Source organism: Branchiostoma lanceolatum, chromosome 11 (assembly GCF_035083965.1).
Source record: "Branchiostoma lanceolatum isolate klBraLanc5 chromosome 11, klBraLanc5.hap2, whole genome shotgun sequence".
NCBI lineage: Eukaryota > Metazoa > Chordata > Leptocardii > Amphioxiformes > Branchiostomatidae > Branchiostoma > Branchiostoma lanceolatum.
Genome location: NC_089732.1, coordinates 14,668,596 through 14,691,780, shown reverse-complemented (window position 1 = coordinate 14,691,780; position 23,185 = coordinate 14,668,596). Strand labels below are relative to the sequence as shown.

The window sequence follows — 23,185 nt, the reverse complement described above, 5'->3', positions numbered from 1 at the left end:
TTGGAATAATGTCATGGCTTGAGAACAGGGGGAAGGGGTACTTGTTTCCGGCGTTAACAAAACATGTAACATTCAAGGTCATCACAACAATGGCGCAAGTAGCTTGGTTCGAATACCTCACTTCGAACATGAAAGAACATGATTCGAAAATCTAAAAAGTCTGTTTGACCATCGTTAACCGCCGCCCCCCCCCCCCCCCTTCGGCTTCGCTCCCTACGAAAGTACATGCTTATGCAAACGCAGTATATAGAAGGCTGAAGATGTGGGTACCATTTGAAAGCTATTATACGCAAGCTTCCACATTCAAGTCGTGAGTATCAGTCTAGCTAATCCACTTTTTTGAACCAATACAGTGTACTGAATATTCCCTATCTTTACCCAAGGGCCTTGGCTTTGTGACGATGACCAAATGGGCGAAGACCTACGGACCGATCTATCGGATCAAGCTTTGGGAACGAAACGAATGTTGTGCTTTCCGGATATGACGTCATCCACGAGGCTATGGTGAAGAGAGGAGAAGATTTCTCCAGCAGACCTTCTAACGCCATACTTAAATTTCTCAACCCGGAGATGCTAGGTAAGCAACCATGGCCACAGCAAGTAAATTTTATGGATGACATCCTCTAGAGACTCCTAAAATAATGCGCCCGGGCGAAAAAAAAGATGGGCTGAAAAAAAAAGACAATTTCTAAACTAAAGCCCATAAAGCATACAGGAAGAATTCAGTTTCAGGGGTTCAAAATTGAACTCCTGTTTAAGGGGTTCAAAACTAAAGCCTTATTTCAAGGGTTCAAAATTAAAACCCTGTTTCAGGGATTCAAACTTGAAGCCCAGTTTCAGGGGTTCAAACTTGAAGCCCTATTTCGGGGTTCAAACGTGAAGCCCTGTTTCAGGGCTTCAGACTTGAAGTACTGTTTTAGGGGTTCAAAATTGAAGTCCTGCTTCAGGGGTTCAAAATTGAAGCCCTGTATTAAGAGTTCAAAATTGTAGCTCTGTTTCAGGGGTTCAAAATTAAAGCCCTGTTTCAGGGGTTCAAACTTGAAACCCTGTTTCGGGGGTTCAAAATTGAACGCCTGTTTCGGGGTTTCAAAAGTGAACTCCTGTTTCTGGGGTTCAAAATTGACATTTTATTGTATTTTTCGTTTCCGCAAACAGCCCGGCAGGCTCCCGATGTGTTTATGTGACAATAGTGTAATAAGTAACTTTTCAAGGATACATAATACTCTATGATTCATAACGTTACACTGGGAAATGATTGATTACATTTAGCTTCCTTTTTGCCGAGTGTGGTAGTTATCTTGTCAATTTTAGGGAACACTCTAGCAAATGGGATAGTGAGATTCATTGCTGTGACGACGATTCAGCACTTTGCAAGCATCCCTTAATTTCGATTCACAAACTAGCTATAGTCAGGATTCCTAAAGGATCTTACAGTGCTTGCCGTTTGAATTAATGTATAAAATTTCTCTAGGTATCGTCGGGGCTCCTTTTGGTACTCCGTGGAAAGAGCACCGCAAGTTTACGCTGATGTCTCTCCGGGAGTTCGGCTTCGGAAAGAGAAGTCTGGAGGGGAAGATCCTGGAGGAGTCGGTCTCTCTACAGGCAGAGATCATGAAGATGGGGGACAGGCCGTTTGACATTAGCCTCATGGTCCAAAACGCCGTCACCAACGTCATCTGTTCCATTGTGTTTGGATCAAGGTGAGCTTTGAAAAAAGATAAAACAACAATGAATGCTGTGATGAAAATGATTATTTTGCTGGGAAAATTACAGCCATGTCAATCATCGGTTTAATTTTCTTTTCATTAGGTTCGAATACAACGACGAGAAGTTCAAGCGCTTGATGGACGCCCTTGACCAAGGTTTTTCCTTCAACTTTTTTGGTCAACTGGCCATTTTTATCCCCATTTTACGACGTGTTCCGGGACTTGGGCGAGGTGCACAGCTGATACAAAATGTCCTGGCCACGATTAGAGCCTACATCAGAGAGGAGATGGATTCCCACAAGACGACATTCGATCCCAATGACATCCGGGACCTTATCGACTCATACATCAGAGAAACCAAATCTCGCGAGAACGACGACGAGACCACGTTCAATGACGACAACACAGAACGCGTGCTGTTTGACATGTTCGCCGCCGGTGCAGAAACCACCTCCACTACTTTGTACTGGGCGTTTCTGTACATGATTCTGAACCCGGACATTCAAAGAAAGGTAACCAGTGCACCATCGGCCTATCTCAGGGATATTGATACATAAGCGTTGATCGGGACGGGGGGCGGTTCAGGCTTCCGGGCAGCTTTGATCCTTTACTGACGTCACCTTTCCGTTTGGTCACATGTTATTTGAAGTCAGTGGACCACAATTCTTGAGGATGCCCGATTTATCAGTTGCAATATTGCTGACTGAACCTCTTTCTTTTAAAAAGAATTTCCAATTTGATCATGATCTTTCTAATTTTTATACGTCACGGTCATTACGTGTATTTTATTTCACTCACAGGTTCAGAAGGAGATCCACTCCGTACTCGGGCACGACCAGCGGCCGTCCACCGCCCACCGTGCCCAGATGCCGTACACAGAGGCCGTCCTGACGGAGGTGGCCCGCATCGCCACCATTCTGCCGTCGGGCGTCTTCCACGCCACGTCACGTGACACCAGTTTCCATGGATACCACATTCCAGAAGGAACTACGGTGCTGGTAAGACATTTGAATCTAGTTTCCGTTGTCAGCTTGTGCTTTTTTCCTCGTTGAAAATATCTTTAACTTCTAGACCATTAGATTTCGTTGAATCTCAATAAGCCTGTCTTTTTTTGTGCTCATATTTAAAAGGCACACCGAGGATACTTGTTGAATGATTTGTGTTAAAACCCAATCCCTATGGTTAAGGTGTACCACTTTTCCTTAGTCTCGTCTTTTAGAATACCTTAAAGACCCATTCAATATGTACGAAACTTTCCGGGTCCTCAGTTATCCTGAAGACGACCAGATGACAGTACAAAAATTGCGGGAGTCCAATCAATGTATTAGAAAATATACCTAGTTTAACTATTAGCATTAGTTCGTATGCTTAAAAGATTATTGTTTTATGTTTTTATCTTATTTTAACCATTTTGTGCCATTGTCTTCAAGACTTCTGCTGAAGACATGAAACGCACCCTACCGTGTCACTGTCAGGCCCACTACCTGGAAACTACAAGTATTATTTTCAATCAACTACCCTGGCGTACCGGCCTGCGATCCGTCCTTCTCGCTGCCTTTAGGTCCTGACAAATCAGAACCCCCCCCCCCCCACCACCCCGTTGGAGGGAGGGTTACTAGTAACAGCCAATCACGTTGCCCCCTTACCGTAGGCGGCGACGTGATTTGCTGGTGATGGCCGGCAAGTCCAAGTGCTATCGCAGCGAATCGAACGAATCGCAGGGCGGACGGCGAGCCTGACATGAGAGGAAAAGAAAACGAAGATTCATCCATGATTTTTTCCTGTTCTACAGACCAACCTGTGGTCCGTCCACCACGACCCGGAACATTTCCCGAACCCCGGAAAGTTCGACCCCGGCCGCTTCTTGGACTCCCAGGGACAGTACCGGAGGGACGACCACGTCATCCCCTTTGGTGTAGGTAAGTCGTAAGAGCAGATTCTTCAGCCAGATGTTCCGCTTGTAGTTAATGCGTATACGTACCGGCCTGGATTCCTTCTTCTCGCTATATGAGCTGTACCGTCACACACCATGCCTGTCACGTTCTATGCTTTCCCAGGCACAGAACGCGACACAGCCCGACCGTCACAGACGGTGCCCGGAAGTGCTGTCAATCACTGTGACTGACGGGGCAGTGATGCCCGCGTTTCCATATAAGGCAGCGTGTTTTTGTTTACCGCAGTCACCCCCCCCCCCGCCCGTCATCTTTGTTTTTTGGGGCGCTGGGGTAAGGAGGAACAGCGTAATTCTCGCTCTGTAAAATAATTGAATAACTTAGACCTAGAATTGAAGTGGCACAAAAGACAGTGTCTATAACAGATGCTAAAAAAAAAAACAATTTGTAAGACTAAATATATTCTATCCAGGGAAACCAGATCTAGACTAGGATCGGGCCACTTGCCGATTACTTCGACGTCCCGAGGCAGTCAGCTCGCCCGATCTAAATCAATGCTACGGGAAGTTGTAGCCCCGGGCACTGTCCAGGTACGGTTCGTGACAGTGCCGGAGTGTCACAAACTTTGCTTTTGCCCCAGGCACGGTTTGTGACACTCAGGCACTGTCACAATCCGTGCCTGGGCACAGTTTGTGACAGTGCCCGAGTGTCACAAACCGTGCCTGGGGCAAAAGCACGGTTTGTGACACTCCGGCACTGTCACGAAATGTATTTCAATGAGCGAGAATTACGCTGATTCTTTCTCATCCCAGCGCCCCGGAAAAAAAACAAAGATGGCGGGCTGCAGGGAAAAAACCCGTTGGGCAGACTCCTCCCCCCTCAAAACACTAAGCTCCGCCCAAAAGCACAGTATGGGATAAGACCCCCTGTTTGTCACGAACTGTGCTCGGTTGGGCACCATTCGTGACGGTGTCCGAGTGTCACAAACCGTGCTTTTGTCCCAGGCACGGTTTGTGACACGCGGGTACTGTCACAAACCGTGCCTAGGCACCAAACGTGACAAAGCACCAAACGTGACGCAACATGTTTTGTATGTTATACTCTGTTTAAGACTCTTAACCATGCATCTTGTCATCCTACACAGGTCCGCGCATGTGCCTTGGGAAGCAGCTGGCGGAGATGGAGCTCTTCGTCTTCTTCACGTCTCTGCTGCAGCACTTCACCTTCAAGCTGCCAGAGGGTGCTGCTGAGCCGTCTACCACAGGGATCAGCGGCGTCACCCATTCGCCCAAGAGTTTCGAACTGGTCGCCCAACCTCTGGCATAGCACACCGCTCAATCTTACCATCACATGTTACATTTACGACTGATGCTTATAATGCATATAACAAGCTAGCGTGAACTCTATGAATACTATGTGGATTATAGATACATAGATTAATACATAGTTACACTGATCATCATCATCAGTGCATGAATTTTTTCATGGTATTTGATGTTTTGCATACCTTTGTTTGCCAGTATCCATACTCGAATTATGACAGAAAGTTCGAATGTACATATTGGTAATTTTGGACCCTATCAAATTATATACTGACTTAATTAGTCGCTGGATGAATTGCAAGAGTAGAACAGATATGAGTATTCACTACAGTCGAATATTTCTTTTACACGCTGTAACGTTAACAGGGTTCTTCTACGACTATTTGTAATAGAGTTATGTTAAATGCAAAATAGGGTGTACTTTGGCGCTCCGAGAACCTTTGAGGGCAAGTCAAAGGGATGAATAAATTAACTTTGCAAAATATGTATTCTAGGTGTAATAACTACTGAGTTAGGGCAATCTGGGATCCTGTATGTTCAATTTTCTATTTGGGGTTATATTAATCAAGGAAAGATGGGAAGTGTAAAATGTAAGTAGCATTGTGCTTCTGCGCATTATAACAAAACAAAAACAGTCCCTGAACGCCACCTTTTAAGCCTGCTAAGAATTTCAGTTGCTTTCTTAGGGTCATTAATCTTGTACCAATGTAATAAAGAGTGGTGTAGATTTTCCATGCATATTTTTATATGCAATTTTCTGTGCATTGTGCCTCTGACAAGTACAGGGTATTTTGTGGCGGAGGACAATGACAACTTCGCTCGAGGAAGGCCATTGTTACGTGAGGGTTTACATACATGAATTGTTTCGCCAGGGTGCTAGATTCGGCAGTCGAATTTGGATGAAATCGAATGGCTTTTCCAACAAATAACGGTGTATCTAAGTGGCTGGTCTATACACATAAATAGACTTTCTTACACAGACCCATATGACCTCTCGTTCTCGCTTGAATAAAATATGTAACTGGTATGTCTGACTTGGAGGTACATGTGTGTCAGTTCACTGGATTTGCAATTGGCCTTTACGGGCATGCTGTTGCAAATAAAAGTTATTTTACTATAATTATCAACCCTATTCAGATAGGGGGAGGGCTTTTTTTTTGTGACAGGCGCCCTCCTCACGTTTTTGAAAACTCAGTTTCTAATAGAACTTGTAACATATATATGATCAGATGCTTACACTGAAATAAACAGTTTGCACAAATATGGAAACCTGGGCGTGAATATGAAACGTCAATCACCATGACCGAACCAGAAGAACAAATCCTGGATATTTGTTTGTGTCTCTAGCGCGATGGTTGCGACCTAATCTGCATAACGGCGCTTTCTGCACACAACATGCTCCATGGAGTAGAAAATACCCGTCAGGGTGTTGACCGTTTGGACGTTGACCTTTTCAAGGATAAAGATGGCTGCCGCGCAGTTGGTTGCATCATTAGTTGGCGAGAACTTGATCTTGCAGACGACTCTGGTCCTGTTGGTGGTGTTCGTTGCGACTTCCTGGTTCTTCAACATCCCAAAGAACCTTCCACCCGGCCCGAGAGGATGGCCTATCGCCGGCAATATCTTCTCCCTCGCCACGGTGAGCAAACTTTACCATACAGGGTTAGTCAAATAACGCCCACGTCACAAGCACTAAACATTGGCATTGTAAACTCTTATAGTTGTTTGGCATGCCGCAACAACGTAAGCTAAGACTAAACCGTGAACATCAGTGCCCCACGCTGTATCTCTCGCACAGGTAGCACACCTGTAGTTTCGACTGCATTTGTACAACTAGGGAACTGGCAAGGCCTATTCTGTGATTCGATTTCAGTCGTTCTCCCGTACAGAGCTGTCTTGCGTCCTTCAAATACATAAGGCCGGGTAGGCCTTTGATATGTGGGTATAAAGGACGCAGAACGGCTTTGCGCGGGAGAACGATTTTAACCTGCGTTCTTGCGTGTGTGCCCAGGGCTACGTCATTCTGTAGTATTTGTGTGTGTGCGTGCATGTGTGCTTGCGTGTGTTGAATTCTTCATTTGCATAGATTCGACACATGAGCCCCCACGGCGGTCGGTTGCTATGGCTACTTTCCACTGTAAGGGCGGGTATCAGGTTACCGGCCGGGACGCCCGCAACATCTTCTGAAAGATTACGATAGTCTCGATAATTTAAACCCTTAATGAGTGAGTTTGAATGCGCTTTGCATTAGTTTTTTTATATCAGTATGGAATAATGTCATGGATTGAGAATAGGGGGAAGGGGTACTTGTTTCCTGCGTAAATAAAACCTGTAACATTCAAGGTCATCACAACAATGGCGCAAGTAGCTTGGTTCGAATACCTCACTTCGAACAGGATAGAACATGATTCGAAAGTCTAAAAAGTCTGTTTGACCATCTTGACCCACCACCCCACCCCCACCCCCCTCGGCTTCGCTCCCTACGAAAATACATGCTTATGCAAACGCAGTATATAGAAGGCTGAAGATGTGGGTACCATTTGAAAGCTTTTATACGCAAGCTTCCACATTCAAGTCGTGAGTATCAGTCTAGCTAATCCACTTATTTGAACCAATACAGTGTACTGAATATTCCCTATCTTTACCCAAGGGCCATGGCTTTGTGACGATGACCGAATGGGCGAAGACCTACGGACCGATCTATCGGATCAAGCTGGGGAACGAAACGAATGTTGTGCTTTCCGGATATGACGTCATCCACGAGGCTATGGTGAAGAGAGGAGAAGATTTCTCCAGCAGACCTTCAAACGCCATACTTAAATTTCTCAACCCGGAGATGCAAGGTAAGCAACCATGGCCACAGCAAGTAAATTTTATGGATAACATCCTCTACAGACTCCTAAAATAATGCGCCCGGCCGAAAAAAAAGATGGGCTGAAAAAAAGACATTTTCTAAACTAAAGCCCATTAAGCATGCAGGAAGAATTCAGTTTCAGGGGTTCAAAATTGAACTCCTGTTTCGGGGATTCAAAATTGAACTCCTGTTTCAGGGGTTCAAAATTGAAACCCTGTTTCAGGGATTCAAAATTTAAGCCCAGTTTCAGGGGTTCAAACTTGAAGCCCTGTTTCAGGGATTCAAACTTAAAGACTTGTTTCAGGGGTTCAAACTTGAAGCCCTGTTTCAGGGGTTCAAACTTGAAGCACTGTTTTAGGGGTTCAAAATTGAAGTCATGCTTCAGAGGTTCAAAATTGAAGCCCTGTTTCAAGAGTTCAAAATTATAGCCCTGTTTCAGGGGTTCAAAATTGGAGCCCTGTTTCAGGGGTTCAAACTTAAAGCCCTGTTTTGGGGGTTCAAAATTGAACTCCTATTTCGGGGGTTTCAAAAGTGAACGCCTGTTTCTAGGGTTCAAAATTGACATTTTATTGTATTTTTCGTTTCCGCAAACAGTCCGGCCGGCTCCCGGTTTGCTAATGTGACAATAGTGTAATAAGTAACTTTTCAAAGATACATAATACTATATGATTCATAACGTAACACTGAGAAATGATTGATCACACTTAGCTTCTTTTTTGCCGAGTGTAATAGTTATCTTGTCAATTTTAGGGAACACTCTTGACTAGCAAATGGTATAGTGAGATTCATTGCTGTGACGACGATTCAGCTCTTTGCAAGCATCCCTTAATTTCGATTCACAAACTAGCTATAGTCAGCTTAAACGGGATTCCTAAAGGATTTTACAGGGCTTGTCGTTGGAATTAATGTATGCAATTTTCTAGGTATCGTCGGGGCTCCTTTTGGTTCTCCGTGGAAAGAGCACCGCAAGTTTACGCTGATGTCTCTCCGGGAGTTCGGCTTCGGAAAGAGAAGTTTGGAGGGGAAAATCCTGGAGGAGTCGGTCTCTCTACAGGCAGAGATCATGAAGATGGGGGACAGGCCGTTTGACATTAGCCTCATGGTTCAGAATGCCGTAACCAACGTCATCTGTTCCATTGTGTTTGGATCAAGGTGAGCTTTGAAATAGGATAAAACAATAATGAATGCTGTGATGAAAATGATTATTTTGCTGGGAAAATAACAGCCATGTCAATCATCGGTTTAATTTTCTTTTCATTAGGTTCGAATACAACGACGAGAAGTTCAAGCGCTTGATGGACGCCCTTGACCAAGGTTTTTCCTTCAACTTTTTTGGTCAACTGGCCATTTTTATACCTATTTTACGACGTGTTCCGAGACTTGGGCGAGGTGCACAGCTGATACAAAATGTCCTGGCCACGATTAGAGCCTACATCAGAGAGGAGATGGATTCCCACAAGACGACATTCGATAGCAATGACATCCGGGACCTTATCGACTCATACATCAGAGAAACCAAATCTCGCGAGAACGACGACGAGACCACGTTCAATGACGACAACACAGAACGCGTGCTGTTTGACATGTTCGCCGCCGGTGCAGAAACCACATCCACTACTCTGTACTGGGCGTTTCTGTACATGATTCTGAATCCGGACATTCAAAGAAAGGTAACCAGTGCACCATCGGCCTATCTCAGGGATATTGATACATAAACGTTGATCGGGACGGGGGGCGGTTCAGGCTTCCGGGCAGCTTTGATCCTTTACTGACGTCACTTTTCCGTTTGGTCACATGTTATTTGAAGTCAGTGGACCACAATTCCTTGAGGATGGCCGATTTATCAGTTGCAATATTGCTGACTGAACCTCGAGCTCTTTCTTTTAAAAAGAATTTCCAATTTGATCATGATCTTTATGATTTTTATACGTGTATTCTATTTCACTCACAGGTTCAGAAGGAGATCCACTCCGTACTCGGGCACGACCAGCGACCGTCCACCGCCCACCGTGCCCAGATGCCGTACACAGAGGCCGTCCTGACGGAGGTGGCCCGCATCGCCACCATCCTGCCGTCGGGCGTCTTCCACGCCACGTCACGTGACACCAGTTTCCATGGATACCACATTCCAGAAGGAACTACGGTGCTGGTAAGACATTTGAATCTAGTTTCCGTTGTCAGCTTGTGCATTTTTCCTCGTTGAAAATATCTTTAACTTCTAGACCATTAGATTTCGTTGAATCTCAATAAGCCTGTCTTTTCACACCGAGGATACTTGTTGAATGATTGGTGTTAAAACCCAATCCCTATGGTTAAGGTGTACCACTTTTCCTTAGTCTGGTCTTTTAGAATACCTTAAAGACCCATTCAATATGTACGAAACTTTCCGGGTCCTCAGTTATCTTGAAGACGACCAGATGACAGTACAAAAATTGCGGGAGTCCAATCAATGTATTGGAAAATATACCTAGTTTATAACTATTAGCATTAGTTCGTATGCTTAAAAGATTATTGTTTTATGTTTTTATCTTATTTTAACCATTTTGTGCCATTGTCTTCAAGACTTCTGCTGAAGACATGAAACGCACCCTACCGTGTCACTGTCAGGCCCACTATCTGGAAACTACAAGTATTATTATCAATCAACTACCCTGGCGTACAGGCCTGCGATCCGTCCTTCCCGCTGCCTTTAGGTCCTGACCAATCAGAACCCCCCCACACCCCAAACCGTTGGAGGGAGGGTTACTAGTACCAGCCAATCACGTTGCCCCCTTACCGTAGGTGGCGGCGTGATTTGCTGGTGATGGCCGGCAAGTCCAAGTGCTAACGCAGCGAATAGAACGAATCGCAGGGCGGACGGTGAGCCTGACATGAGAGGAAAAGGAAACGAAGATTCATCCGTGATATCGATTTTCTCCTGTTCTACAGACCAACCTGTGGTCCGTCCACCACGACCCGGAACATTTCCCGAACCCCGGAAAGTTCGACCCCGGCCGCTTCTTGGACTCCCAGGGACAGTACCGGAGGGACGACTACGTCATCCCCTTTGGTGTAGGTAAGTCGTAAGAGCAGATTCTTCAGCCAGATGTTCCGCTTGTAGTTAATGCGTATACGTACCGGCCTGGATTCCTTCTTCTCGCTGTATGAGCTGTACCGTCACACACCATGCCTGTCACGTTCTATGCTTTCCCAGGCACAGAACGTGACACAGCCCGACCGTCACAGACTGTGCCCGGAAGTGCTGTCAATCACTGTGACTGACGGGGCAGTGATGCCCGCGTTTCCATATAAGGCAGCGTGTTTTTGTTTACCGCAGTCACCCCCCCCCCCGTCATCTTTGTTTTTTGGGGCGCTGAGGTAAGGAGGAACAGCGTAATTCTCGCTCTGTAAAATAATTGAATAACTTAGACCTAGAATTGAAGTGGCACAAAAAGACAGTGTCTATAACAGATGCTAAAAAAAAAACAATTTGTAAGACTAAATATATCTTAACCAGATCTAGACTAGGATCGGGCCACTTGCCGGTTACTTCGACGTCCCGAGGCAGTCAGCTCGCCCGATCTAAATCAATGCTACGGGAAGTTGTAGCCGCGGGCACTGTCCAGGCACGGTTCGTGACAGTGCCGGAGTGTCACAAACTGTGCTTTTGCCCCAGGCACGGTTTGTGACACTCAGGCACTGTCACAATCCGTGCCTGGGCACAGTTTGTGACAGTGTCCGAGTGTCACAAACCGTGCCTGGGGCAAAAGCACGGTTTGTGACACTCCGGCACTGTCACGAACCGTGCCTCAGGACACAGTCGTGAATGGCACGGTTCGGGACGGATTTCTGTTGTAGAAATTCGTGATGAGACGTCCGTCTGTTTGTGCCACATCAACTCTAAGTCCAAATCATCCAAGACAAGCGCGAAATGTATTTCAATGAGCGAGAATTACGCTGATTCTTTCTCATCCCAGCGCCCCGAAAAAAACAAAGATGGCGGGCTGCAGGGAAAAAAACGCGTTGGGCAGACTCCTCCCCCTCAAAACACTAAGCTCCGCCCAAAAGCACAGTATGGGATAAGACCCCCTGTGTGTCACGAACTGTGCTCGGTTGGGCACCATTCGTGACGGTGTCCGAGTGTCACAAACCGTGCTTTTGTCCCAGGCACGGTTTGTGACACGCGGGCACTGTCACAAACCGTGCCTAGGCACCAAACGTGACAAAGCACCAAACGTGACGCAACATGTTTTGTATGTTATACTCTGTTTAAGACTCTTAACCATGCATCTTGTCATCCTACACAGGTCCGCGCATGTGCCTTGGGAAGCAGCTGGCGGAGATGGAGCTCTTCGTCTTCTTCACGTCTCTGCTGCAGCACTTCACCTTCAAGCTGCCAGAGGGTGCTGCTGAGCCGTCTACCACAGGGATCAGCGGCGTCACCCATTCGCCCAAGAATTTCGAACTGGTCGCCCAACCTCTGGCATAGCACACCGCTCAATCTTACCGTCACATGTCTCATTTACGAAAGATGCTGATAATGCATATAACAAGCTAGCGTGAACTCTATGAATACTATGTGGATTATAGATACATAGATTAATACATAGTTACACTGATCATCATCATCAGTGCATGAATTTTTTCATGGTATATGATGTTTTACATACCTTTGTTTGCCAGTATCCATACTCGAAATATTCGAATGTACATATTGGTAATTTTGGACCCTATCAAATTATATACTGACTTAATTAGTCGCTGGATGAATTGCAAGAGTAGAACAGATATGAGTATTCACTGCAGTCGAATACTTCTTTTACACGCTGTAACGTTAACAGGGTTCTTCTACGACTTTTTGTAATAGAGTTATGTTGAATGCAAAATATGGTGTACTTTGGCGCTCCGAGAACCTTTGAGGGCAAGTCAAAGGGATGAATTAATTAACTTTGCAAAATATGTATTCTAGGTGTAATAACTACTGAGTAAGGGCAATCTGGGATCCTGTATGTTCAATTTTCTATTTGGGGTTATATTAATCAAGGAAAGATGGGAAGTGTAAAATGTAAGTAGCATTGTGCTTCTGCGAATTATAACATAACAAAAACAGTCCCTGAATGCCACCAGCTTTTAAGCCTGGTAAGAAATGCAATTGCTTTCTTAGTGTCATTAATCTTGTACCAATGTAATAAAAAGTAGTAGGGATTTTCCATGCATTTTTTCATATACAATTTTCTGTGCGTTGTGCCTCTGAAAAGTACAGGGCAGTTCGTGGCGGAGCACAAAGACAAATTTGCTCGAGGAAGGCCATTGTTACGTGAGGGTTTACATGCCTGAGGTGTTTCGCCAGGGTGCTAGATTGATTTCGGGAATCGAATTTGGTTGAAGTCGAATGGCTTTTCCTACAAATAACGGAGTATCCAAATGGCTGGTCTGTATACACATAAATAGACTTTCTTCCACTGACCCAGATGACCTCTCGTTCTCGCTTGAATAAAACACGTATCGGGAATGTCTGAGTTGGAGGTTGTCAGTTCACTGAATTTGCAATTGGCCTAAACGGGCATGCAGTTGCAAATAAAAGTTATCTTAGTATAATTATCAACCCTATTCAGATAGGGGGAGGGCTTTTTTGTGACTTGTGTTGTAATAGCCAAGTAGGTCAAAATGTAAAGTATATGTCACAGTAGAGATTGGAATCCAGTAGAGTCCGGAACTCTACTAGTAGAGATTGGAATTCCAATCCCTACTAGTAGAGACTGGAATTCCAATCTCTACTTGTCTAGTAGAGTTCTGGATTCTACTAGTAGTGATTGGAATTCCAATCTCTACTAGTAGAGATTGGAATCGGGATCTGAATATTGGGATTCCAATCTCTACTAGGAGAATTCCAGATTCTACTAGTAGAGATTGGAATTCTACCAGGACAATCTCCAGTTCTAATTCTAAAATTTAAGCATAGCTAAGCCTACATTCACCATTACTATTTTTTGGTGAATTACTTCATGTTTTAGATATCTCATAACTTTGACATTAACCTTGGAACTGGCTGGCAGGGGTGAATTAGCTCTCATATACCGAGTCACTAACGAACTGGGAAAACTGGTTGAGCATTTTGAGTCACTAACTCATAATGGCCGTATGCAAATGTATCTGATTGACGAAATCCAATCTCAACTAGTAGAATCCAGAACTCTACTAGTATAGAGATTGGAATTTCAATCTCTACTAGTAGAGTTCCGGACTCTACTGGATTTTTATCTCTACTGTGACATATATATGTAAATACTTTGCGTTTGGGATTGCATCTCATTAATATGTATAAGCAGCAAAACCTGTGCTGCATTACTATGTAAACCAGTCAGAATTGCCTTGAAGAAGGTGACAGATGGTCACCGAAACGTCGGTGGAATAAATCTCTTGGTTGTGTAAAAAGAGACTTCTTTATTTAGTGACTTACCAACCTGATGAAACTATTCACGGATCATCGTTGAACATACGGTGTGGTATTAAACACATGTAAATTTATGTATAGTGAAAATCGTGATGAACTTTGTGGTAGAGCTGCTTAATGTTTGCATAAAAGTAATGTTTTACTTTCTCAATTTTTTAAAATTTTCAATCCTTCAAATCAATTACATCCTTAGCCATGTAGGAAATGACGATGGAAAAAAACGAAAATTAAACGAAATCGGCCCCTGCCGTTAAAATTACTCACAAAGGGGCCTCTCATACCTCTTACCCTATACCCAAATAGATCTTCAACTCACAGGGATAGACACAAGCACAAACGCACATATAGACAGCACACACATACGCACGCACAAACACACACACACACACGATGGCACACTCACAGACACATTCGCACACACACACACACACGACACCGAAAACATCACTCTTGTCGAAGGTAATAAAGTAGCTCACAGTAGACACCGACACGACATCAGCCATTATCGTCATAGGGTGAGTAGAGGAGCGACGCGTGTCTTCAGTTGTTGATATCTGTGAATAGCATTGTATCTGGGCGTCAGTAGTACTTTGACGATTGTCAACATGTAAAGTTTCATTAGATTGATAAGTCACTGAATAAAGAATACTCTTTTCACACAACCAAGATGTTTATTCCACTGACGTTTTTTGATCGATAGTTGTGTATGTGTTTTGAACGTTTGGGGCCGCATAATGATGTCATCCCCTATGATTTTACATATGTAAATACGTGGCGTTTGGGATTGCATCTCATTAATAAGTAGCATAACCTGTGATGCATTGCTATGTGGACCAGTCAGAATTGTCATGAAGAAGGCGACTGATGGTCACAAAAACGTCGGTGGAATAAATCTTTTGGTTGTTTACAAAGAGTCTTTTTTATTCTGTATAGAACCCATTATAACAACAGTAGATAGAATGTTTACTAGTATCTAAATCCACATATTACAGTCTCTAACGGGACATTGCGTCTTGACTCGTCCAATGTGCTTAGAAATGCCGGTGCGTCAAAATGAACGGTCGATATTGTAGAGGTTCTAGCAATATTGCTAGTATGGAGCCTGTTGTTCAATTTTGAAGAAGGCAATTATGACTGTTTCAAAATCTTAGTACAACATAACAAGCCACCGTACTTCGAAAGTACACCGTACGAACTTCAATTACGAGAAATAAATTAGCTGAAAAGAGAATGTTCATCACTGGAGTTGGCTGATTGATTAATGTTTGCATTTGACAAGGGTCCTTGTGCGTAATTGAATGACACAAAATGATAGGACACCAAGATGCAACGGAGAAAATAGATAAACATGATAATCACGCTCGTACCCAGCGCCGCGAAGAAGCCATAGGTTTAGATCGTGGGCTCAAACAATACACAAAATAAAACTATATGTAATCCACGGCTGTCATTTTGTTTTGTTTTGTGTTTGTCTCAATTACCTTAGCAAATCGTAAGTTGTGTGACTCTTGTGTGCGTCTCTATACAACGTGTGACTGTACACTAGTTAGCTAGTATTTTCTACAGTTACCGAGGCGAAAACAAGACGAAAGTTTACTATTTCGGGGGTAAAATGTTGCCACAATGGTGATACGTTATATCAAAGGGAACTTTAAAATGTACCTAATTTGGTGGCGCTGCGAGGGTGTTAGATTACCCTTCTAGATTGCCGAGAGGGGAGTTATGTCACGGAAGGGAGTTTGCTACGGTAGCGAGTTTGGCCTTCTCCGCGATCCACACATACATTCACGTCCCCAGGATACTACCGTCCTCCCAGCATGCTTCGCGCACCAAAAATACGCTCTCTGTCCCAGGGCTGTCTTTGCGAACAAACCGCTATAGTAGCCCTCATGCGGCCAAAAAGTGAATTGCATAAAAGACTCGCACTCGCATATTCAGTGGAACAAGTCAATTTATTACGACGCTGTGAAGGAGCGTGCATGATAATGTTATGATAGTGCCCCACTAGAGAATGTTTCTGTCATTGACAACACGTTTTGACTTTTGCGCCACATTATCTGGCAAAAAGTATGCGTCTCAGGTAGTGGTAATGTACCGTAAAATTGATTCGGTACAGGTCCAAAATATCGGATCATGAAGTACCGGTACTGTACCGATATAAATCTACACCAAGTATGTGCTTATTTTGTGACTGATCTCCTGACCTCATGCAACACCAAACGTGACCAAAGCGATACATTGGAACAGCTTAACTAATATCCAACAGATCTTTCAGGCTGGCCGGGAGTTTTGATAGCAAGGCCAAGGGAGTTTGGCGTTAGGAAACCTAGTTATGGTCTTTGAATAAAGATACTGACAAGTTGAAAATAGTTCATGTTTTTGTCATTGCAGAAGTTCAGAAAACGCATGTTAATTTTTCAAATTGTTCAGGTACAGGTACAGGTACCTAAACCTCTGTACCGGTACCTGTACCTGATGCTACGTTTAGGTGCGCAGTACTAGTTTCAGGTACCTGATTAACATAAAGGAGTTCAAATGTTAGCTTGAAGCCCGGAAAATAAGAATAACAAAAGACAAAGGCTTGCGTTTTGATTCTCCTGCACGTTGGTGTTGATGAAGTAAAACCCGACAAAGGTACCACCGATGACCAATAACGCCAGAACAACAGCCACAGTTACCGCATCGCACATTCGGTCGTTCCTACATCCTGAAAACAAATACCGACCATAGCGTCAGTACCTTAAATTGGAAAGAAAGGTTATTAAACAGAGATAATTCCTAATGGAGATATCTGATCTGTGAGACGAAGAAATTAAAGGTATTATGGCGCAAAATGCAGACTAGCAAAGACACACACATAACACACACGACCACATATAAACGGACTTATACACACACTCAAGCATTCACAGAGAAGAAAGATGCATATCATGAATAAATTTGCATAAATTAGTCTGGACTACTCTGCACGGCGGTACCATTGTGTACTGCAGAAACCAGAGTACACGTACAACCAGACAAAGCACAAGCAGTCAGCTGGTTGTCCCCAAACCCAAGCGAAAGATCTTCAGAAGATCGGTAGCCTACCGCGGACCAAATGTCTGGAACAGCCTACCGCCAGACACACGTACGGCTCCGAATCTGACTTCCTTTAAGAGACTCTTGAAGTAACGGAAATGAACTAAACGAACGGACACGGACCATGAAACAGCTTTCACCCCACTTTATGTTGTATGTTGTAGAAATTGTATATTGTTGTACCATGAATATGTAATGATGTATGTTGATAGAGTTATCAGGACTCAAATGACTGTGTATCTCTGTTATATTGTATCTGACCCTTACCTCTTCCCTCATGACCTTAATGAAAAGCGGCCTGCGTGCCGATTTGAGCTTATCATGAATAAACAAAGGTTCAAACAAACAAACAAACAAACAAACATGCTCTTTTCTCATGGCAACGTGAAACGCATAAAAATACATACATACATACATATAACAATTGTACAAGGTACAAAGTATGGCATCTACTGGTACATAACTACAGTTCTATATGGCTATTCTACCTGATACAAGTGTGTAAAGTATGGTATCATGAGCTTTTACAATCATTTGAAGAATTTCTAACCTCTAGACATTCTTGGGAGAGAGAGAGACAATTTGATATAATTTCCTTTGTATACAATGCAGGGGTTGTTACATGTCAAGATGTACTTAAATTGGCTTTTTAAGTCAATTGAGATAAATTCTGGTATATAAGACGACAGCCTTGTGTATAGTGAATTACGTACATCAGACTATTTCGGACATACAATCAAAATGTTATATTCAGATATTTGATATGCCTTACCGCAATCTGGTTCTGCAGCTGGTTGAGCGTTCGGCACGTACATCGGATTTGGCACCAGGACGTTTCGCACCTGCACCCGTGCACCCGGCGGATCAGGCATGGGCCCGTCTGTAGGCTGAGAGTCGGGTTCCTGTTCGGATGAGCCGCGTCCTGGCGAGTCAAAAGAGAGATCATTGCCATTGTTTGAAGACGGGCCCGCTTGCGCCTCTTTAGCAGTCGCCTTGATGGACATCGTGTCATCCTGGCTCATGTAGGCAACGGCATATGGTGCGATATTGACATCATTAGTGGATTTTCCGTTCTCAGCTGCAGCATCGCTTTTTGAGGACATATCTCTGTTATCATCACCCTTGTCCTCGAATCTAACAGCGTATGGCTTGATCGAGGGGGTGTTAGCATCACTGTTATCTTCCTGATATGCAACCGCATATGGACTACAAGCGAGCACGCCATCTTCTTGGTTTGCAACCGCATATGGTTGGATACAGGGCACGCCGTCTGTGTTGGCTGTGCTGCTAGCGGGGACGCAGCTTTCTTGGTTTGCAACTGCATAAGGCTGGATGTAGGGCACGCCTTCAGAGTTAGCTGTGCTGCTAGCGGGTAAGCAATTTTCCTGGTTTGCAACTGTATACGGCTGGATGTAGGGCACGCCTTCAGATTTGGCTGTGCTGTTTGCGGGTACGCAACCACCCTGGTTTGCAACTGCATAAGGCTGGGCGTAATCATCTTTACGTGAAGCTGGTCTGCTAGTGGATACATCACTATCTTCATTTGCAGCTCCTGGATTGATGCTGACGCTGTCGTCATTGTAGGTTGGCCCGAGTGTGGTTTTGTCTTCTTCCTTGTGTGCAACAGCACATGGCTGTGTGCAGGCGTTATCACCATCGCTGTTAGACGGTTCAGTGAAGGAAGGTTCCGGGGGACAGTTTGGTTCCCACGCCGTGGCGTCATCTTGGTACATCGATGTGTAGTTCTGGACGTTTTGGTGGCCCATTTGATTGGGCTTTGTGACTCTTTGCTTGTACATTGGATTGGGGTCCCGGACTTGTTGCGGATTTGGACGGAGACCACCCGAGGGATGACAAATGCAAATGCCAGCCACGTTACTGTCATAACTTCTCATAGGCATTTCATCATCAATGTCGTCGTCTTCGTTTCTATATCTACCAGAGTTGCAGGTAGAATCATGACTGCCAGTTTGCTTGGAGGTAGAGTTCTTAGTTTCGATATCCAACATTGCTTTCGTCTCACCTACACGAACGAAGACGAAACGGATGCAAGTGTCAGCAAAATGGAAACTTAGCTAGAGCTAAAGTCATTCAAAGACAGAAGAACAATGCTTAGACATGGTGTACATGATCACTTACAATGTAATGGACGTATCAACTACTGCGCATGTTAGACCAGCTCACAAACGACGGCAAGGAACAGCTATGACTACAAGTAACAACGCAGGTTTTACGTATCAAAAAGTATGGCTTTTTTCGAGAACTCAATAGTGGAACTCATTGTCATCAAATCCAGTAGAGATATTTTCCCTAGATGGCTTCACACAGCCCTGACGTGTAAAAGCCATGTGCGATAGGACGTATAGTTTAAAAAAAGTTAAAATCCTCCCACACCATAAGGTGTATAGGGCGGTGCCCATCCCCGTTTCATAGCCCTGGGTCACACTGTGGTGCAATCACTGTAGCAGGGGGCTAGTCCACTGGCAGTGAAGTGTGTTTAACTTCCATTCTGTTTCATAAGCATTACCATTTTTATAAAGTCTTTGGTATGACTCAATGCGCCTCTTGTCCCGGGAGTTGAACTCGGGCCTTCTGGTTCCAAGTAATCAGAACCAGATGTGGTAAGTAGCAGAAGTGCAGACCACTACATCACATGGACACCCCCTACGTATACCATGCAACATAACTAACCACCACCGCGTGCCTGCAAAGTAGTTACTAGCATACAGTCTATTCGATAGACATACCTTCTGTTGAGAAATCAGTCACGGTGTCCCTCGGTATGACGTCAGACATGGGTGCCTCGGCCATTGTTTGGATGGACGTTTAAGGGCTTTATGTTTCTGATGTTGGAATTTGATCACTGTCGCTATCACTGCTGGTACGTTGCGAAAGATATTGCGGATTTTAAAAATCCGCGAGCTTCTCGCAATCAACAATATCAAGGCCAAAGGTTGTTGACAATGTGACTCAAGCTTGAAAACTGTTACTGAGAGTTTTTCACCTTCAACATCACACTACTGTTTTAGTTTACTACACGTTTTGTTTTCGTTGGTGCTTTCGTTGACCCCTGTGACGCCATGCAGTCACGTGTACACATCTTTCCACCAAGATATACATAATCATAACGACCACCTACACGTGGCAGGAACATCAAGCTCCGACGTACAATAACATAGATGAAGTCATTAATCATTTTCCATTACCAATTGCCGGGCACATAATGTCAGTCATTGAAACAATTTCCTTTTTTTTAGGAGCTGTGCATTTATTCATGTCTCAATTTTAGTTATTGAAAAAAAAAACTTACTACATAGTAATAAACTCTTATAAGTCCATTTTACCTACATTGTTCGAGTTGTCCTGGTCATTAACATCAGTGGTAACTGTTATGATACTTATTTATGCTTAGGTGAAACATTTGTTGTTGTCGTTACAAAATGATGTGAAAACCTACAATACTATGTAGTTGCAAAGTGATTAAAAGTTCACGTAGAATATTGATTTCCATGAATTTCGTCAATATCATCACTGTTTTCCCCAGTTTCTGTCAATTTTTTTCGATCATGTTTAAAACAACAAACGCATTGGAAAGAAAGTTAACTTTCTTTTTGGACTTCCTAATTGATTTTGATACAAAAGAATCACAAGCTGGAAATTAAACCTCATTTTAATAATTAATGTGAAAAAAGTAATCAAAAGTATCAAGGTTGTGACAGACGAAAATTTGATATTTTGTGGCTTTTGGAAGTTAAGGAAAGGTAAACATCATTAGCCATAGATCAAGCAAGTCATGGCCTAATTTGCATGATTAGTAGGAAAAATACTGAGATAGCCACCTCTGCCAAGCTAGCACCTCCATACTTCTGGGCATTTTGTTTTAGTTGGGTAGATCAATAATTGATATAGTTTTGGGAATGAAGCCCTTTATGTACACATTCAATGAGAAAATTTTGTGATATGTCAGTTGTAAGAGTTTGCATTATATGGCAGAGGTCGTGGAGCTCTAAATAAATGATGCAATATTTCAACTTCTCTTTCAAAATGAATGTTTAAAATTACCTCAATCATTTTGATAGACAGTCGTGCACTTAACAAATCATTACGGAACAACACACCACCGTGCAACGTGACAGGAAAACAATCAGTGCATAATGTTTTATTGTGATTAATCAAAATAAACAATCAGCCCTCACAGACAATATCACTGTACCAACCATGAATAATAATCATGCTAAAGGTACCAGTCGTCATCGACAAAAAACTCTTCGTGAAAACTTCTTCATACGTACAGCACTTTCATGCTTGCGCGGTCAAATTTGTCGTAGACCGCCGTACAATTTTGATGACGTAGAATTTTCAAGCACTCTGGGACGGATCATATCGCTGACAAAGGTCAAAGGCAGAATTTTCCGTGACAAGACGGCTGGATTCGTACAGCACATGCATGATTGTCCCAACAATGCTTTTAGTTCGCGATTGTATGCTAAAGATTGCACGACGAATATGGCTAGCAACTATCTGACTTACAGCACTGCAAAAAACACTGCAATCACATACTAAAGTATTGCTACTAGCTTATGTATGCCTTAAGTCCTCAAACAGATAACAATTGTGTTGTCGCATATTGAAAATGTCAACATTGTATTCAACCAATGTCATAACTTGTGTGTAGCTTACAATTAAGCCTTTTGCAAGTACCTACATCGAAGTTATCACGCGCAATAAGATTTGTTTCTTTAAAGGGAACACTATTTAAAACTAGAGTAACTGGAATTTATAAGATTAATCATTTGAGCATGAATTTATCGCAGAAGCTATTGTTAAGGCAAACGCGGTGAGCTCCTCTCTCTCTCTCTAAAGTTACAACTAGTTACGTTGATGAAGGCTAGACATTCAGGTAATAAGATTCGCCAAAAACAGTTATTAAAGCAACTGGATACAATTTTGAAACAGACGTTTCAGACAGCATCCGCTATCTTTCGTCAGTGTTACAACTAGTTACTTTGTGTCGAAACTTCAAATAATTCCCTTAAGTATGTTTGTACCAAAACATATTATACACTTATTCCTATTCTCTATTGATATAAAACATGCCAGCAACTATGATGATACGATCTCAAGTTCATTAAAAGGAAATTCACTTTTAGTTGTTATTTCCGTTGCCTATACAGAAAACTAGTGTAACTTCCTATTCTATCTTTTACAACTTATTTTCATCATATCAACAACTCATTACAATTAATACCATTGCCATTGCTGATCCTTACTGTATCTACTTCCCTCTCCTCTATCATTAACCCTATCCAGATTGGGAGGGGGGGGGGCTAAAAGTGCCCGCGCCAACTTTGACATCGTATAACTGCCGAACGACATATGCTGGGACTACCAAACTTGGCGACTTTTCCTAAAATTTAGTTGGCAACAATACTATGATAATAGTATAAGTTTATGATTTTTCATGTTGCCATGGCAACGGGTTTCTGAAAGGCATTTAAGATGGCGGACCATTACACTATTTTAGGTATCAACAGGCTTTTTCGCCTTCAAAATCGTCACTACGTGGCATTTTCTTTACCAGAAACATTTAGAATAACGTTTCTAGTCTATCTTTAGTGTTTTTTTGGGGGCATAAGTGGAAAAAAGTATTTTTAAACATTTCAAAATGGCCGATCCAAGATGGCGGATCCCAAGGGGTCGCTGACAACACGTGACGTCATTTAATGACGTCATTTTGACGTCAACATAGTAACCATTTACGTAATATGTCTTGGTATACCTTAAAATCAACAATACACACTACTTTGTTTAATACCTTTAGATATTACGGGAAATATCCTATTTAGCCAATAAAATCACATCAATGACGTCATAATTACGTCATATTACGTCATAGCGTC

General features: G+C 43.2%; 2 protein-coding genes across 3 annotated transcripts; both read left to right on the top strand.

Moving 5' to 3' along the window:
• Positions 1 to 433: 433 nt before the first annotated feature.
• On the top strand, positions 434 to 5,954 carry LOC136444806 (cytochrome P450 2U1-like). Of its 2 annotated transcripts, XM_066442551.1 has the most exons (7): positions 434 to 577; positions 1,472 to 1,700; positions 1,810 to 2,218; positions 2,507 to 2,704; positions 3,499 to 3,625; positions 4,743 to 4,773; positions 4,809 to 5,954. In XM_066442551.1, exons 1-7 carry the CDS (start codon positions 502 to 504, stop codon positions 4,846 to 4,848), a joined length of 1,110 nt encoding a protein of 369 aa, XP_066298648.1. In that variant the 5' UTR covers positions 434 to 501; the 3' UTR covers positions 4,849 to 5,954. The 2 variants fall into 2 exon arrangements, with proteins under 2 accessions (XP_066298648.1, XP_066298647.1); XM_066442550.1 differs by having other exon boundaries at positions 4,743 to 5,954.
• A 92-nt stretch (positions 5,955 to 6,046) lies between these two features.
• LOC136444804 (cytochrome P450 2U1-like) lies at positions 6,047 to 12,448 on the top strand. The gene is made up of 7 exons (XM_066442546.1): positions 6,047 to 6,559; positions 7,571 to 7,763; positions 8,698 to 8,926; positions 9,036 to 9,444; positions 9,726 to 9,923; positions 10,703 to 10,829; positions 12,061 to 12,448. Exons 1-7 carry the CDS (start codon positions 6,386 to 6,388, stop codon positions 12,240 to 12,242), a joined length of 1,512 nt encoding a protein of 503 aa, XP_066298643.1. The 5' UTR covers positions 6,047 to 6,385; the 3' UTR covers positions 12,243 to 12,448.
• The last annotated feature ends 10,737 nt before the right edge of the window (positions 12,449 to 23,185 follow it).

Coding starts and splice junctions, on each gene's coding strand:
- LOC136444804 (XM_066442546.1), top strand. CDS start 6,386: ATGGCTGCCGCGCAGTTGGTTGCATCATTAGTTGGCGAGAACTTGATC. Junction 7,764..8,697: donor TCTCAACCCGGAGATGCAAG/GTAAGCAACCAT, acceptor GCAATTTTCTAG/GTATCGTCGGGGCTCCTTTT. Junction 9,445..9,725: donor ATCCGGACATTCAAAGAAAG/GTAACCAGTGCA, acceptor TTTCACTCACAG/GTTCAGAAGGAGATCCACTC.
- LOC136444806 (XM_066442550.1), top strand. CDS start 502: ATGGTGAAGAGAGGAGAAGATTTCTCCAGCAGACCTTCTAACGCCATA. Junction 1,701..1,809: donor TCCATTGTGTTTGGATCAAG/GTGAGCTTTGAA, acceptor TCTTTTCATTAG/GTTCGAATACAACGACGAGA. Junction 2,705..3,498: donor CAGAAGGAACTACGGTGCTG/GTAAGACATTTG, acceptor CCTGTTCTACAG/ACCAACCTGTGGTCCGTCCA.